Below are 17,146 nucleotides of genomic sequence, written 5' to 3' on the forward strand. Positions count from 1 at the left end.
CCACCGGAGACAGAGAGGGCGGCGGCGAATGAGGAGGGAGGGGCGGCGGTGGAAGGGCGGGCCTCGCCGGTGCCAAGTACGGTGTCAGTGAGGCAGCGAGGAGGAGGCAGCAGGCAGCGTCGAGGGAGGAGGCAACGGGCGGTGTCGAGCAGGGTTGGTGGGGGGAGTCGAGGGAGGAGATAAGATAGAGAAAGGGAGGGAGTTGATCCGAGCCATCGATTTTAGATCTAATGGCTGAGAAATTCGAGTGAGGAAGTTCTTCATTTCACTTGGGTGAGGAATAGATTGTTCCCTTATTTAAATTGTTTTGTAATAACATATATATGCAGAAAGATGCTTATTTTAGTATATTTTAGTGTTTGCTCGACAGAAGAAATCCAGCATGTTCTCTTTCAAGGCCTAAAAGTTACCACATTAATCAAAGAAAAAAGAAAAAGCAAAACTGTCCAACACTGACATTATCAAAAGATCAACCAAAAACACTCCATGTACCTATTCATAAATTACCCACCACCATTATTCTCAAAATATTAATCCAAAATACAATTATACCTATTTATATATTACCAACATTGCCATTACGAAAAAAATTAAACAAAAAAGGGATTACACATGCTTCCTTATTATTGCCTACCTCTATCTACCATTGTTAAAAAAAAATGAAGTCAATCGCTAGAAAAAAGAAAATAATATATTCTGATTAATGCAAACTCCTATTGGCAAACACCAAACAAAAACAACACAACACAACCAGCGAGACCAGAACCTACAAGGAATCCGAAAACCAAACATCATGAAAGCACGAGCTGTTGCTGGTGCTGCTACTGCAGAAGCATGAAAGCAAAAGGAAACTGCAAACTAAGGGGGTGTTTGCTTCCACTAACTTATTTTAGCACCCGTCACATCGAATGTTTAGATACTAATTAGGAGTATTAAACGTAGACTATTTACAAAACCCATTACATAAGTGGAGGCTAAACGGCGAGATGAATCTATTAAGCCTAATTAATCCATCATTAGCAAATGTTTACTGTAGCAACACATTGTCAAATCGTGGATTAATTAGGCTTAATAGATTCGTCTCGCCGTTTAGCCTCCACTTAAGTAATAGGTTTTGTAAATAGTCTACGTTTAATACTCCTAATTAGTATCTAAACATTCGATGTGACGGGTGCTAAAAATAAGTCAGTGGAAGCAAACACCCCCTAAGAAACTGCTATAGAAACATCATCAACAAGATTACCAAGGACATGGACATCTGAAAGTGGTAGATATATACTCAAATGCCCTGCAGTAGCATCTCCTTGAGATGTTGTGATCCCTCTGTCATATCCCCATCAATCTCTTCGTCCTTCCCTAAAATGCCAAAACGTTTGAACAGATTTTAAGTTAGACGATTTTCATTTTGTCTTGGCTGGACGTGAAGGCTTGAGTGGTGGTGGTTTGGTTTTTGCGCACTTCAGTTTGGGTGAGAAGAACCACAAGTCTGACAAGAACTTAGGGGATTCCATCCTGTGTTTAAGATAGCTAGGCTGCTGGACCTGACCTGAGAGCATGACAGGTTGAGAAGAACAATCCACTGCAACGGCACTTTCCATGTTGGCCTTGTTCGAAGCCTCATATATAGTGACCAACCAAATTGACCAAAAAAGAAAGCAAATCACTTGCAGAGCGTGACAAGGGGTTACATTTTGCAAACTATGAAGAACGGGACACAGCTCAGAGTTCATTGGAAAATGTACAAAAAGTATTAAAAACAGTCATATCGATCTATACAAAACTATCAACCAAACAAGTCATATTAGCACAACACCTACCATTGAATGGTGCTAACTGAGGTTTCAGCTCAGGCGATGATGAACTTAACAAAAAACAAAGCATGCATGATTCACAAACGGCTACATTAGTTAAGCAGCGTGTTCTTTAGACGCTTATCCATAATTCACAGTTCTGCTAAACAAGGCTCATGCCATGTTTCTTCTGGAGTTACCACGAGACCAGGATGGTGACTATCAAAAACTTTCCTTCACGAATGGCATGGTTTAGCACTCAGATTTGCCCGTTCATGAGCCTCCCTTAATTGTTCGGGGTCATTGTGTACAAAGACAATCTGATGAATCGAACATATCTAGGGGGAAAAGGAATAGGGTAAAAGCATACGATTTGATCACTCCCTCCGTTCATCTTTACAGGGCGAATACATTTTGTTAAGAAAAGCTTTTGATCAACAATTATTCTAATGTGATCACACAAATTGATACTATTATATTTGTATTTAAGAAAATACTTACTTATGGTTAAATTTTGTACTATATCAATAGAGTAATTGTCAGTACGTTATATTAAGGCCTTGCACTAAAGAAACAAAACATGCCTATATTAAGGCCTTGCACTAAAGAAACAAAATATGCCTATATTAAGGTCTTGCACTAAAGAAACAAAATATGCCTTGTAAAGATGGAGTATATATACGTCCTTTAGGTATGCTAACTCTCACTAAAAAGATTTTTAAAAACAATATCTATGTATAAGTAGTTAAGTACAAATATATGTGCATAATGTGAAAATATGCATTAATTACATTAAAAAAAATAATTTTCTTAATTCATAGCGGGCCCCATGGGAAAACAAATGTCTCATCCCAAGCCCGTGTCTTTTCAAAAGAAAAAATAAATAATCCCATTAATGAACAAATCCAGTCTGATTACTTTCAAAAAATGTTTTCTGAACAAAGCAGTACCAGCAAGTTAAAAAAAATGAGATGGCGGGAAAGCCAAGTCTCGGTAGGTCGAGGGGTTGGTCCGGACGCAGCCTGACAACGGCCGCGGCGGCCTCAGGCGCAAGCCAGCGCAGGCGGCAGCGCGAGGCTTTCGCTTCACTTAGCGGCAACGGGGACGCCGCACCCAACCAACCCGAGCTCCCCCTCACCCGCCGCGACGCGCGCGTCCCACGAGCTCCCGCGAACGCACTCGCCCGCCGACGCCCCCCATCGCCCCGCACCAAATCGCACTCTTCCGGCCCGATCGATCGATCGAACAGCCACCCCTCACCTCTCCCACCCGCCAAAACCTCCCTCCCCCTGCTGGCCGCCTCCTCTCACATTCATATAGCGCAAGCCCCTGCCACAAGGCAGAGCACCGCTCACACTTGCGTTGCCTTGGCCGTCGCGAGCACCTCAGCGGAGGGATCGGAGGCCGAGAGCTCGAGCATCGGGCCTCTGCTCGCCGGGTGCGGCAGCGACGATGGAGGCGAGCGCCGGGCTGGTGGCCGGCTCGCACAACCGGAACGAGCTGGTGCTCATCCGGGGGCACGAGGACCCCAAGCCGCTGCGGGCGCTGAGCGGGCAGGTCTGCGAGATATGCGGCGACGAGGTCGGGCTCACGGTGGACGGCGACCTCTTCGTCGCCTGCAACGAGTGCGGCTTCCCCGTCTGCCGACCCTGCTACGAGTACGAGCGACGGGAGGGCACGCAGAACTGCCCCCAGTGCAAGACCCGCTACAAGCGCCTCAAGGGTACACTTTTTTCTTTTCTTGCCTCGTCGTTGTCAATGATCCCGGTGATCGACTGGTTCGAGTTCCGATCACGTTGCTGATTGCTTCGCCGTTTGCTCTGAAGGGAGCCCGAGGGTGGCCGGGGACGACGACGAGGAGGACATCGACGACCTGGAGCACGAGTTCAACATCGACGACGAGAAGCAGAAGCAGCTGCAGGGCAACATGCAGAACAGCCAGATCACCGAGGCGATGCTGCACGGCAAGATGAGCTACGGGAGGGGACCCGACGACGGCGAGGGCAACAACACCCCGCAGATCCCGCCGATCATCACCGGCTCCCGCTCCGTGCCGGTATACTACATGCCTTCCGCTCCCTCTACTATTGTTCTTTCATTACTCGTCAGGATTTCTTCTAGTTACAATTCTAATTGAGCGATCGCAACGGTATAGGTGAGCGGTGAGTTTCCGATAACCAACGGCTATGGCCACGGCGAGCTCTCGTCATCCCTGCACAAGCGCATCCATCCGTACCCTGTGTCTGAGCCAGGTTCGTCACTGTTCACGATCAAATTCAGTAAAGAAAATGTCGGTTTAAATTAGTTCAAATCATGCCACATTTCGATGACTTCCGGATGATGGACTTTGTTTCATCAGGGAGTGCGAAGTGGGACGAGAAGAAAGAAGTGAGCTGGAAGGAGAGGATGGACGACTGGAAGTCCAAGCAGGGCATCCTCGGCGGCGCCGATCCCGACGACATGGACGCCGACGTGCCCCTGTAAGCATTCGACCATCACCAGCTCCATCAGCTGATCCATGCATGATAGCAGCATTTCCCAGGAACAGGAACTGATCACCTGGAAATTCTTGTCCTTTCTCGCAGGAACGACGAGGCGAGGCAGCCGCTGTCGAGGAAGGTGTCGATCGCGTCGAGCAAGGTGAACCCCTACCGCATGGTCATCGTGGTCCGTCTCGTCGTCCTCGCCTTCTTCCTCCGCTACCGTATCCTGCACCCCGTCCCGGACGCCATCGGCCTGTGGCTCGTCTCCATCATCTGCGAGATCTGGTTCGCCATCTCCTGGATCCTCGACCAGTTCCCCAAGTGGTTCCCCATCGACCGCGAGACCTACCTCGACCGCCTCTCCCTCAGGTGAGGATCGCTTGGTCCCAGCAGAACACGAAGCAATCATCCACGTGGCATGGCTCTGACTGAGCTCGAACTGCCAACGCTGCAGGTACGAGAGGGAAGGGGAGCCGTCGCTGCTGTCGGCGGTGGACCTCTTCGTGAGTACGGTGGACCCCCTCAAGGAGCCCCCGCTGGTGACGGCCAACACCGTGCTCTCCATCCTGGCCGTGGACTACCCGGTGGACAAGGTCTCCTGCTACGTCTCCGACGACGGCGCGTCCATGCTGACGTTCGAGGCGCTGTCGGAGACGGCCGAGTTCGCGCGCAAGTGGGTGCCCTTCTGCAAGAAGTTCAGCATCGAGCCCCGCGCCCCCGAGTTCTACTTCTCGCTCAAGGTCGACTACCTCAAGGACAAGGTCCAGACAGCGTTCGTCCAGGAACGCCGCGCCATGAAGGTACTGCTGCAGTAGAGCACTGGCATCAAATCAATGGCTCCGTCAGAATTCCTGATGACATTTATCATTGGTTGTGCAGAGGGAGTACGAGGAGTTCAAGGTGCGGATCAACGCGCTGGTGGCGAAGGCGATGAAGGTGCCGGCGGAGGGGTGGATCATGAAGGACGGCACGCCGTGGCCGGGGAACAACACCCGCGACCACCCCGGCATGATCCAGGTGTTCCTGGGCCACAGCGGCGGCCACGACACCGAGGGCAACGAGCTGCCCCGCCTAGTGTACGTCTCCCGTGAGAAGCGCCCGGGGTTCCAGCACCACAAGAAGGCCGGCGCCATGAACGCTCTGGTACTGAATACTGACTGATACACATTACAGTAGCTGCCTGAGATCTCTTCAGCTCCTTCAGAACTACTAACAGACTAGGCAATGCCTGATGACGATCAATTCTCTGAACGTTTAATTTTGTTTCCGGGCCGGCAGATCCGCGTCTCCGCCGTGCTGACCAACGCACCCTTCATGCTCAACTTGGATTGTGATCACTACATCAACAACAGCAAGGCCATCCGGGAGGCCATGTGCTTCCTCATGGACCCCCAGGTCGGCCGGAAGGTCTGCTACGTGCAGTTCCCGCAGAGGTTCGACGGCATCGACGTGCACGACCGATACGCCAACAGGAACACCGTCTTCTTCGACGTAATTAGCTTGCAGCCTGACCACTCTTCTTAACTAAAAGAATGTAGACGAAAAATCCATGATGAGTGATGGGTTCTGACATTCGTGGTTCTTCCTGGTGATCAATCAGATCAACATGAAGGGGCTGGACGGCATCCAGGGCCCGGTGTACGTCGGAACAGGGTGCGTGTTCCGGCGGCAGGCGCTCTACGGCTACAACCCTCCCAAGGGACCCAAGAGGCCCAAGATGGTGACCTGCGACTGCTGCCCGTGCTTCGGCCGCAAGAAGCGGAAGCACGCCAAGGACGGGCTGCCGGAGACCACGGCCGATGTCGGTGAGTTTCAGATGAAACTCAAACTGCTGCTATTCTGCAGAGCATTTGGGTTCAGTTCAGATGACTCTGAAGATTGCTGAAATTGCAACTTGCTCTTTCTTCAGGAATGGACGGTGACAAGGAGATGCTCATGTCCCAGATGAACTTCGAGAAGCGGTTCGGGCAGTCGGCAGCGTTCGTCACATCGACGCTCATGGAGGAAGGCGGCGTCCCTCCGTCGTCGAGCCCCGCCGCGCTCCTCAAGGAGGCCATCCATGTCATCAGCTGCGGCTACGAGGACAAGACTGACTGGGGTCTGGAGGTAAGAGACATCAACCATCGATTCAGTCAGCTCTCTACATTGCTCTTGTCAGTAACGAACTGCAATAATTCCATGAGCAGCTGGGGTGGATCTACGGGTCGATCACGGAGGACATTCTCACTGGGTTCAAGATGCACTGCCGCGGGTGGCGCTCCGTGTACTGCATGCCGAAGCGGGCGGCGTTCAAGGGGTCGGCGCCCATCAACCTATCCGACCGTCTCAACCAAGTGCTCCGGTGGGCGCTGGGGTCCGTGGAGATCTTCTTCAGCCGGCACAGCCCCTTGCTGTACGGCTACAAGAACGGCAACCTCAAGTGGCTCGAGCGCTTCGCCTACATCAACACCACCATCTACCCCTTCACCTCGCTGCCGCTGCTCGCCTACTGTACCCTCCCCGCCGTCTGCCTCCTCACCGGCAAGTTCATCATGCCATCGGTCAGTGCCGCCGCCGCCTTCCTCCTTCCTCGGCCGTGGATCGGTCGGTGCCACCGGCAAGTTCAGATCTTAACTCTGCTGACACCCATGTATCTATCTCTAATCTATTGCAGATTAGCACGTTCGCCAGCCTGTTCTTCATCGCGCTCTTCATGTCCATCTTCGCGACGGGCATCCTGGAGATGCGGTGGAGCGGGGTGAGCATCGAGGAGTGGTGGAGGAACGAGCAGTTCTGGGTCATCGGTGGCGTGTCGGCGCACCTCTTCGCCGTCGTGCAGGGCCTGCTCAAGGTCCTCGCCGGCATCGACACCAACTTCACCGTCACCTCCAAGGCCACCGGCGACGAGGACGACGAGTTCGCCGAGCTCTACGCCTTCAAGTGGACCACGCTCCTCATACCGCCCACCACGCTGCTCATCATCAACATCATCGGCGTCGTCGCCGGCATCTCCGACGCCATCAACAATGGGTACCAGTCGTGGGGCCCGCTCTTCGGCAAGCTCTTCTTCGCCTTCTGGGTCATCGTCCACCTCTACCCGTTCCTCAAGGGTCTCATGGGGAGACAGAACAGGACGCCCACCATCGTCGTCATCTGGTCCGTGCTGCTGGCCTCCATCTTCTCCCTGCTCTGGGTCAGGATCGACCCCTTCATCGTCAGGACCAAGGGGCCCGATGTCAAGCAGTGTGGCATCAACTGCTGAGCGCGTCTGGGACTCGAAAATTCTGGAGCTTGTGCATAGGGAGACAGAACAATTTAGAAATTTTGTATTGTTGATGTTTTGAAGCTTATGCTACGTTTTGTGTAATGTTCTGGGATCCAGAATTGTTGGACGAGGAATTGAACAAAGGACAAGGTTTGAATGTTAAATAGCAAATGATATTCATGTCCAATGGAATCCTAGTGGCAACTGGTAAACTCAGGTCAAAACTGTCTGCTAAGGAATTAACAGATGGATCTGCAACGGCAGAGGGCACCATCATTTCAAAATTAGTTTTTTAACAATCTGCACATGACTTCAAGAAACAAGATTCGCTTTTTTGGATGCTCTTGTTTAATTGTACTTTGCTGAGTCTAGGTGAAGAGCCTGAATATGCTGAAGGTGATACGTGAACTTATAAACTTTGCTGGCAACGCAAGCAAAACGCAGAACAAGCAAAGTCTATGGTTCAACAAACTGATGTGTGTCCTGCACCAGTTTTGTTTCAGAGTAAACAGCAATCCAGACTCCAGAAGTGAGTTAGAATCTGCTTAAAAACTGATGTGATGTCCACCACAAGTACTTTTGCGTAAAAGTGAAATCTAAACACGAAGAGAGCGCAGCTACAAATCTTACATGTTTCTAAAAAGGACAACTGAAACAAATTTTCTGATCTCCACCTTTGCCCATCCATTTCATCTATGTATTTCTTTCCAAATGTCAAAAAATTACAATGGGAAAGAAGAGGGCTCTACTCTATACAAGGAACAAAAATAAGAAAAGGACTAGAAATGCTGGGAGTGCACTATATGGTGAAAACGATTGACATATGATGAGGTCTTTTAAGTAAACCTATCATATCTACGCACTTCAGGTAGTTAGCTGCACAGCATCACACCATGATCTCCAGGGGATGTTCAACAATTGTTTTGTTCCTATTGTTTCATCTGTACAGATTCCTTTTTTGTTGAAGTTTGCATGATATCTTAAGTTGCAGGTTCAACTTTGCACAGTTGTACCTGTTCGATGGCATGGCCTGGGGCTTTTACATCTTGATCAACTTCTTAATTCATGTCATGAAGCCTGTGTCTCTGTTGCATAAGATGTGTCCGTATGCTGGACTCATGCACCTGAACAGTAATGGGAAAGGCAATAGGTAAAAACGGCTGTCACCATGTGTCCATGTCTCTTAAGAAAACCGGTGATACAGTTGATCACTAACAGTTCACCATCAGGAAGAGAGAACATATATTATTCAAAAATTGAGAGCTCCATGTTATTTGCGTATGATCCATGCACTTCAATCCCCTCTGCTACAGTTCAATACCCTCTTTCATACAACAAACTCAGTACTCTATGGTGTTAGGTGGCTACTGGCTAGGCCACAGTTACATTTGGATAGGATGTTCAAAGCTTCAGTGAGATGATCTAGTAACTAGTAGGGCGCAGTCATAGTTCATACACCAAACATAGAAACAAGATATTCAACTTTATTTGTTCTCTGATCTGTTGTCACAACTCATTAATTTTTTAACTGTATTAAATTAATGTAGGCACCATTTATTTTACAACAAACTAATGTACGAAATGATGTATATAATGCAGGAAGGTATTATCCAATAACGTAAGCACCATTTATTTACAACTAACTAATGTACCAAATGTATGGACCCTTGCTTTCTGCTTATAAAGACAGGACAAAAGTAAAGAAAGGAAGAAATGTTATCGCCAGTTAGTGGATAAACAATTAAACAGCAGGGTCTAAAGACTAGAGTATATTTCCACTGTAGTGGGATATGTAACATCTAAACTTTGAGCCAATGGCATATATTATCAGGGACAAAAGATTAAGTTTAGCTTGGAAGCAAAATAAGTACCTGCAGTTTTGCAGCTGTAGCCAAGAGTTCTCTGCATTCATCTAGCATGACCTTTTCTTGTCCTGCTATCACAGAAAGTTCTGAAACCAAGGATTCCTGGTCTGTGATCTGGTACGATAATCTAATGTCAGTAAAACATACCTTCACAACAACTAAAGGGAAGACTAAAGGATGTCCTTTTTAGGTCCTCAAGTTTTTTGCTCAATCTACTAGGGGTCATGAATCTCTTTTAAGGTTACCAATTTTAGCCCCTGTAATTAAGCTTCCGAGCAATAACATGTGACGGACAATTGATTGGTTGGGACGTCCTTTTTTCTTAGACTAGGGGCAGCTGTTAGCAAAGCAAAGGTACATTTATTTGCCTAATTTTAATGGAACCCAGTTTCATACCCATCCACGATGATCTGGGACTAAAATGGACCTTTCAAAAAGCTCCAGTACAAAATTATACCTTGATGCGCATATCATTTTATTTTTAACTATTATCTGATTGCAGTTTGGTTGATTATTATTTTCCTAGAAAGAGACAGTTTGGTATATTACAAAGATAGCGTTAGCAGATGAATCATAATCTTTTGAGTTTGATAAAACTTTTTAAGCATGTGGGTTTATCACTCTAATTATCAGGGAACAAAATTTCTCATTGCTGTTGTTAGCATCACCTTTATGATTTGTTAGCATCATTCCTTGTTTAACTATTGTGATCAATGGCTACTAGTATTAGAGCATAATTTAAGCGATAGAACATACCCCTATGATCTAAAGAGACATTATTATCAAGAAACAGATATAAAAGTGAATAGTAAATTTGAAGTCCAATACATGCAAAATCTGACCTTTGAAAACATGCAGCAAACAGATGAACCCAAACCTTGCATGACATCAACAGCTGAGCTTACAGCATTCTTGAGAGCAATGGCATCAGCCTGTTCATATGATAGTCAGTAACATGGAAGAAATCACAAGAATGTCATACTAAAAATTTGTGCAATTTACATAGCACAGTTCCCAGCATACCTTAGCTCCCGATGTAACTGGCAAGCGCAGGGTGCTTGCTTTCAGAGCCTCAGTTGCCCCAAATAAAGAGATACTGTTCTCCCTTTCTAGTGTCGGCCACTGTTCAAGGTAAGCAATCTGAACCAAGATAACAGCACATTTTTAATTTGTGCATTCAATGGTAATAATTACAGTAATATGAGTGGTAAAAAGTATTGCATATAATCATAGTTTTTATGTTCTATCCTCCTTTGAAAAGATAATGTGATACGATAACTACATTCCTACAGCTGTTCAATGCAATTGATCAACAAAGCTTTGTTTTTTTCTACAGTTTCCATGCTCACACAAGAATTATAATAGTACAATAGTACCGTTTAACAAGTAATGATCATGGGATTTACCTGTTCTTTCAGAATGTTGTACAGCCTGAGTTCTTGCTGAAGGTGTTGCACCATTATTCTTCTCATATTAACAGAATCCCGCAGATCTATGGTATTCCTCCAAACATTATAAATGGCATTCTGTTTCACATGACAATAGGGCAACCTCGCTTAATAATCAATAAAAAGTCACTAAAAGAATTCAAAGGAAACAAATATTCCAAGGAAAATACACTCCTGGTACACCAAAATTACCAATGCTAAAGAGTAGTAGATCACAAATTTCTGAACATAGATACGATCAAATTTTACATATCAAAGACTTCTGTCAGCTTTTTTCACATAGTTGGTATCATCACTATGAAGCCAATTGGTTTTGAAAAACAAAAACACATTCCTAGTTGTGAAGGTTATGTTTAATTTTGCATACGTATTTTGCAGCTGCAAGATTAACTTGAGAAGAGGAAGTATTATATGAACTGCCATCAGAGGAGTTACAGTAATTGCACAAAGTACAGGCATCCAAGAAAAACAAGGCAAAATGACACAAGCCAGGCCAACTAAAATACTATTAGATAAAAAGAAAGAGAGATGTTCATAGTTTGCTAATTTTTACCTCAACAGTGACCTTTTGAAAAGATAGAGTATCTTCTGCATTAGCATTTATAAAGAGCCACTGCAAATGTCTATTGTACAATAAACGCAGTTGGTGGATGTATTCGATTTGGCTGGCATTTTTCTTTCCTTTTCTCGCATCAACCATGTAATTAATAAGAGGAGATGTAACACTAGGTTGAATAGCTCCAGCACTTTGTGACCGACAGGGTGTTGAAGGCCTTGTCCGAGATGGGCTCTGAAAGGCCCTGGAAGTTGAGGATGCAGCTGGCAATGCCTTGTTTGGTGACGATGAACGCTGTAGAACTGGAACAGGAAAAGTAGCTGTTCTGTTTGGTCGGCTCACAGATTTAGATCTCTCTGTTTTCTGTGAATCTGCCTTATCATCTCTTCTGCTTGCCTGAATAGCCAAACTTCTTGCCACTTCATCCAATGATGGACTCAACCCTTTGTCTGAAGATTCAACAGAAGGGGTCTTCCTTGGAGAAATGCCTCTTGAAGTATTTGCCGAAGGGACTGGTCTGGTAGTTTTGCCAGAAAGGTCAATACTTCTTGACATGAGATTCTTTGGCACCTGCCCACCTATCATGGCTGGCCATCTGTGTTGCTCAATTACCCTCTTAGGGGGTTCTTCTGAAGGTTGGGCATTTTCACATTGTTCACCAGTGTTTTTCCTTCTGAAAGGACTTCTCTTCCTCTCAGTTAGCACACTTCCCTGACCCTTGGTACAATCCAACGACGAGGCAGAGATTACCTTATCTTTTCTAGTAGCAGGTGTAGACACAGATTCTGACTGGAAGGAGGAAGACAAGTTACGCATCGCTGGCCACAAGCCATCAGGAGCCTTTGTGCTTGCTATACGCTTGGAATTCTTGTGTAAGTCTCTGGCAGTATCACGAACTGGTGTAATGGACCTTGGCGTAGGTGTTGAGGGTGTTGACACCCTAGAGGTAGGAGTTGAAGGTGTTGACGGTCTTCTTCTATCTGCTGATTGCGCTCTTTTGGGTGCTGGTGTGCCTTCAGTTGCTGATGTCCGGCCAAGACTTGGTGATGTGCATCTTCTTGTTTTAGTGGCATCAGCCGGACCAGTTTTGTACCTGGATGCAACATCCCTCCCACGGAAAGCATTGTGCTTCTCTGATGGAACTAATGGTGGTCTTAGAGTCTCATCAACAAGAGTAGCCTTCTTCACTTCGTTCTTAAGGGCATCCATGAAGAATAGAAAATCCCAGAACAAACCACATCAATGTGGACCTCAGGAAATCAGCTCACTGAAGTAACAAATATGTACCTAAAGGCCAACAACCAGGCACCAAATCAATAGGGTAAGCATCAAATAAGAAGAGCATTCATCTAAATTTCAACTTGAAACAAGCAATAGGAACTTTCTTCTCATAAGAAAAAAACAAGAAAGGGCACCAAATGAACATGTAGAGTCAATGAAACTTGATCATCCACAAATTGTAGGTGACTGAATTGCGTATGGAGATGAAACTATACCAATTTCAGCACCAAAACTTTAAACAGCTACAGTTGGTGCCCAAATCCCTCTAGTGGGCATATAATGGCCAATCTGTAAGGGATTGGATGGAGGCTCAGAAACAGGGGATGGAGGTGGCATCGGCATGTATAAATACATTATAGATCTACTAAAAAGCATAAAAAAGAAGATCTCTTGGACAGATGGCAGCTGCTACATGGGATCATATATCAATTGAGCAAGGACGAAGCAAATAAACATTATTCGCGGAGATTCTGATGGTTTCAGAACAGACAGGACAATGCACATGCATGTGAGACGAATCAGTTGCCTAATAATTTCTCGCTAGAAGCAGCATGGGAAGCAGGGAACTTTTTAATACTTGCCACTTATGAACTACGCACATGCATCAAGGATATGCCCGCTCCGATAGAGACAAGGGAAAAATATGACAGTAGACATAGTACTGGATAAAATGCCAGACTTCACTTGAAGTTGCCGGAAATTCTCTTCGGCGAAATCGACTAATGATACAAAATTCGTTGCTCCCAAGGTAGTGCACATGCTGCTTGCGTCGATGGGTGAATAAAAGAATGGTTCCTCGGAAAATTCAGACACCAAGAGCAAGTTAAGCCAAACAGTATGGGTAGTCATTTAATTTGGTATTCAGGATCTACCGCAGATGTTCTGTACATGTTCATTTAACCTTTTACCTATATTAAGAAGAAACTTTAGACTGCTCAATAGTGCTAAGCACCTAGTCTTTAAAAAATGCACCGCAGAGTAATTAAGCTTCTGAATCACCGACGAGCCCAAAGCACGGAGCAAAAACAAATGTCGCAGTTGGCGAGATTAATTAACCTCCCAAGCAGCCAAGCTCTACTCCTACTCTAAAAAAATTTCATAGGGAGCCACTCCATGCCAAAAATTCTCAATACTCGCGCGGCGAAACCCACCCAATCCGCCGCGAGAAGCCCAAGTGGCGCATCGGAATCATTCGGGAGCGGTGAAGAGCCCGAGGAGGAGCCGACCGGATTCACCCCAAGCATCCTCCGTACAAACCAGCGGAGAGCGCATCTAAAATTCCAAAACCACCTGAGGCCCTGAGCACCGCCGAGCTCGCGATCAGCACTAAGCCCAATCACCTCTCCCATCGGCACACCCCGATCACCCCACCTCACTCCCGGGCGAGCTCACCCGTCCCGCTCCCCCAGCTCAAATCGAGGAAAAGGAGCCAAAAAAAAACGTCGCATAGATCGGCGCCACGCACCAAACGGGCGCTAATCGTAGCTCCTGAACCCACCAAGCAAGCGCCAGAAGCCTCCTCACCTCGAGAGCGCCGCCTAGAAGGCAGCGCGCGAAGACCCCCCCGAGCCGCCGCGGAGAGGCCCTTCTTCAACCCGCCGCCTCTTCGACCTCCGCGGCACCGGGAGCCGGATCGCGGGATCTCCTCCGGGGCGCGCGGACGGCGCGAGCGCACGGGGGTCGCAGGGGGTTTTGCTTGCCTTTCCCCTTCCGCGGGAGTTTGGAGCGGGAGGAGGAGAGAGAGAGAGAGAGAGAGAGAGATGAGGGGCGAGCGCGGCGTGTGGGGGGAGGAGGAGGAGGTGGAGAAGGACGGTTGCCGCGGCGGAAGGGAAGTAGGGAATTAAGGCGGGTCGCCGAGTTAAAGGGAGACCAAACGGCTCCCTAATTGCGCCCTTTTCTTGTTAAGCTACCGCACGACTTCCGCTACGCCTACCCCAGCGCGTGCACCCCCAAATAGCGTGCGTTAGGCTTTGGACCTGGGCCAAGGCGCCAAGCGCCGTGGCGGCACTGAAAAAGCCTGAAAGTATGGGGAAGAAAACAATGTAGTGTTACTGAAAAAGCGCGTGTAAAGGATGTGCAATCCATTTCTTTTTCATGATGCAACGTAGGAATATATTTTTGTGCTAATAAGAAAATGGAGATCCTTAATCTAAAAAAAAATGGAGATCAGGTCAACTCTGCAACTAGAAGCTTGTTTTCGGATGGCCTGCATTCATTTTGCAGGGTGCAGGAAAACTGGAAAAGGTCAATTCTCAATTGCATGTGTTTCCTGGTCCAAATGGACACCTCCAGGTCAACAGCTGATGTGTTTCCTGGGGTAGGAGAGAAGAGCAAGATGAGCTTGGTGGATTAGCTCATCTCCTTGGACTGAAAGTAATCGCACAGGCCGATGTCACTGCCGCCGGTAGGGCGGTAGCTACCTCGGTTGGCTTCAACAGTTGACCTAATCTCTCGGAAATAAAACTCATGCTTCCAAGCTTCCTTTTATTGACTGATTCGTGCCTTCGTCAGTCTGCATCTTTGCTTGCCTCGAGCTATATATCTAGGCAGCAAGCTAGCGTTCAGGAACAACAACCTAATAAAAATTCCCAGCCAAAAGCAAACTCCTAGCACAACTGCTGAGTACTCACGAACTATACTCGATTGTAAACATGCGGCCAAAGCTTCGTCATGATGACAAAGATTTATTCACTATGGCAACCATACCTTTTTTTTTATGTGTATAGAGGTTGCTATACGTTTGCATAGTATGTTGCACGCGGTCAAAAGGATGACAAGTCAGTGAGCGAATTTTAGCTCAGCTGGCGGTAGGAATCATTCAGGTTAGGCATGTGATCATCGACAAAACGAGACGTCTATAGTGATCGCGTTAATCTAAAGATCTAATGACCCGGTCTCTTATATGTACCAACAAGAGCATGGTATGCGTCCATCGTATTTTTAGGGATGTTCATCAGTGTTATACTGTATTTTAAAAAAAATGACAAATCAGTGTGAAGAGAATCGTGTGCTCATACAAATACTCTCTCACTGTGGCTGTGTGCCGTGCCCTCGAGGCTGAAGAGCTCAACAACCACATTCAAACTCGCGCACGCTCGCTCGCAGGGCCCGGGACCTCTCCCCGTCCCGGCCGTTCCCTCCCGCCATCATACGTGCCCGCCATCCGCAACCGAAGCGGTTAGCTCGCGGGACCCCTCCTCTGCTTCCAATCGATCGAGGCGTCCACGTCGGCCCCGCCAAGACGCCAACCGCCACGTTGCCCCGCGGTGTCCCCAGCAGCGCCGAGGGTCCGAGGGATCCCCCCCACTCCGTGCGGCCCCGCTCCCGCCGGTTGCCGGTGTCCCGCCCCTACCGCGAGCGCACATGGGGAACGGCATGTGGTGGGGGAGGCGCACCGGACGTCCGGACCGGACCGGACCGCAGCGATCGGCGCACGTTCTCGCGCGGCCCGCGGTCGCGGCCGTGCCCGTCCGCCGCGCGCGCGAGCGACAATTTCTTTTGCGGCAGCGGCCAGGTGAGGACAAGCGCCCCACCGGCGCAACGGAGGCACGGAGCCGAGGCGAGATTTCTTTATAGGGATGGAACGGGGTCGCGACGAGGTGCGATGCGAGGTGCGTGCGGGCAAATCTGGCATGTGGCCTGTGCCTGCGCTGCTGTGGACATCTGCATGGTGCTGGGATTTGTTCAAGTGGAGCACCAAATAGCAGCGCAAATTGGCCAGTGGCACGGATCGCATCGGCAGGCGTATGTATGGTTTCTGCAGCCGGAAAATGCGAAAATAATGGTTGGCACGCGAAAGTTGCAGCATTAGCGGCACCATCGTGAAGATTATCTGTCCAGGATCAAAGAGGATTTTGCGATGCAGCCATGTTCGTACCACACATCCTGTGGACAGTCAGTGGCGGTGTTGTCCCTTGTTTTTTTAGAAAAAAAAACCTACATGCTACGGCTCCTATCCTGCTCCATCCAGTACGCTATGATGCACGGCTTCCTTCATCATCTAAAAAAGAAATTGGATTAGAGCGGACGCAACGTGCGCAACACTATGATTACGCGCTCGTAATCGATGGTGTAGCCACTACGTTTCTTTTAGGAAGAAGCAAAAGGCGTGTACTCTCTCGGCACAGTAAACAATCGATGGACGAACGGAGGCGGCCGGCCGGCAATCATCGCTGGCGCCGCCCGACCGGCCTCGACGCCACAATATGCAACGTGCCAGCTGGTCCTCTCGATCACGTACGCGTGCGGCCTTCGGCCGGCTCATCATCAATCATCATCGTACGGGGAAAGTACTCCCTCAATTTCCTCCTGCAGTCGTGCCATCATGGCCTGATGCCCCCTGATCCTGAAAGTGTGTGACCTGTGAAGCTGTTCGGCTGTTCCTACTCGTGATGGTTATTGGCTGATACGACGAGTATACCAGCATGTTTTTAACAGGTGAGGAGTAAAAAGATATGGTCACTGCCTTCACCTGTCAAG

The 17,146-nt window shown here is 48.0% G+C and overlaps 2 protein-coding genes across 2 annotated transcripts; one reads left to right on the top strand and one right to left on the bottom strand.

Moving 5' to 3' along the window:
* The first annotated feature begins 3,020 nt into the window (after positions 1–3,020).
* On the top strand, positions 3,021–7,704 carry LOC117842800 (cellulose synthase A catalytic subunit 9 [UDP-forming]). Its single transcript, XM_034723314.2, has 12 exons — positions 3,021–3,513; positions 3,617–3,846; positions 3,946–4,042; positions 4,150–4,270; positions 4,376–4,642; positions 4,728–5,073; positions 5,153–5,416; positions 5,552–5,764; positions 5,874–6,078; positions 6,183–6,379; positions 6,460–6,813; positions 6,927–7,704. The coding sequence occupies exons 1-12, from the start codon at positions 3,243–3,245 to the stop codon at positions 7,512–7,514; spliced, it is 3,153 nt and encodes a 1,050-aa protein (XP_034579205.1). The 5' UTR covers positions 3,021–3,242; the 3' UTR covers positions 7,515–7,704.
* A 472-nt stretch (positions 7,705–8,176) lies between these two features.
* On the bottom strand, positions 8,177–14,500 carry LOC117842801 (AUGMIN subunit 8). The gene is made up of 7 exons (XM_034723315.2): positions 14,192–14,500; positions 11,384–12,673; positions 10,789–10,908; positions 10,406–10,522; positions 10,225–10,314; positions 9,389–9,496; positions 8,177–8,641 (listed from the first exon to the last, which is right to left on the bottom strand). Exons 2-7 carry the CDS (start codon positions 12,593–12,595, stop codon positions 8,576–8,578), a joined length of 1,713 nt encoding a protein of 570 aa, XP_034579206.1. The 5' UTR covers positions 12,596–12,673; positions 14,192–14,500; the 3' UTR covers positions 8,177–8,575.
* Positions 14,501–17,146: the final 2,646 nt, after the last annotated feature.

Source organism: Setaria viridis, chromosome 2 (genome assembly GCF_005286985.2).
Source record: "Setaria viridis chromosome 2, Setaria_viridis_v4.0, whole genome shotgun sequence".
NCBI classification, from domain to species: Eukaryota; Viridiplantae; Streptophyta; class Magnoliopsida; order Poales; family Poaceae; genus Setaria; species Setaria viridis.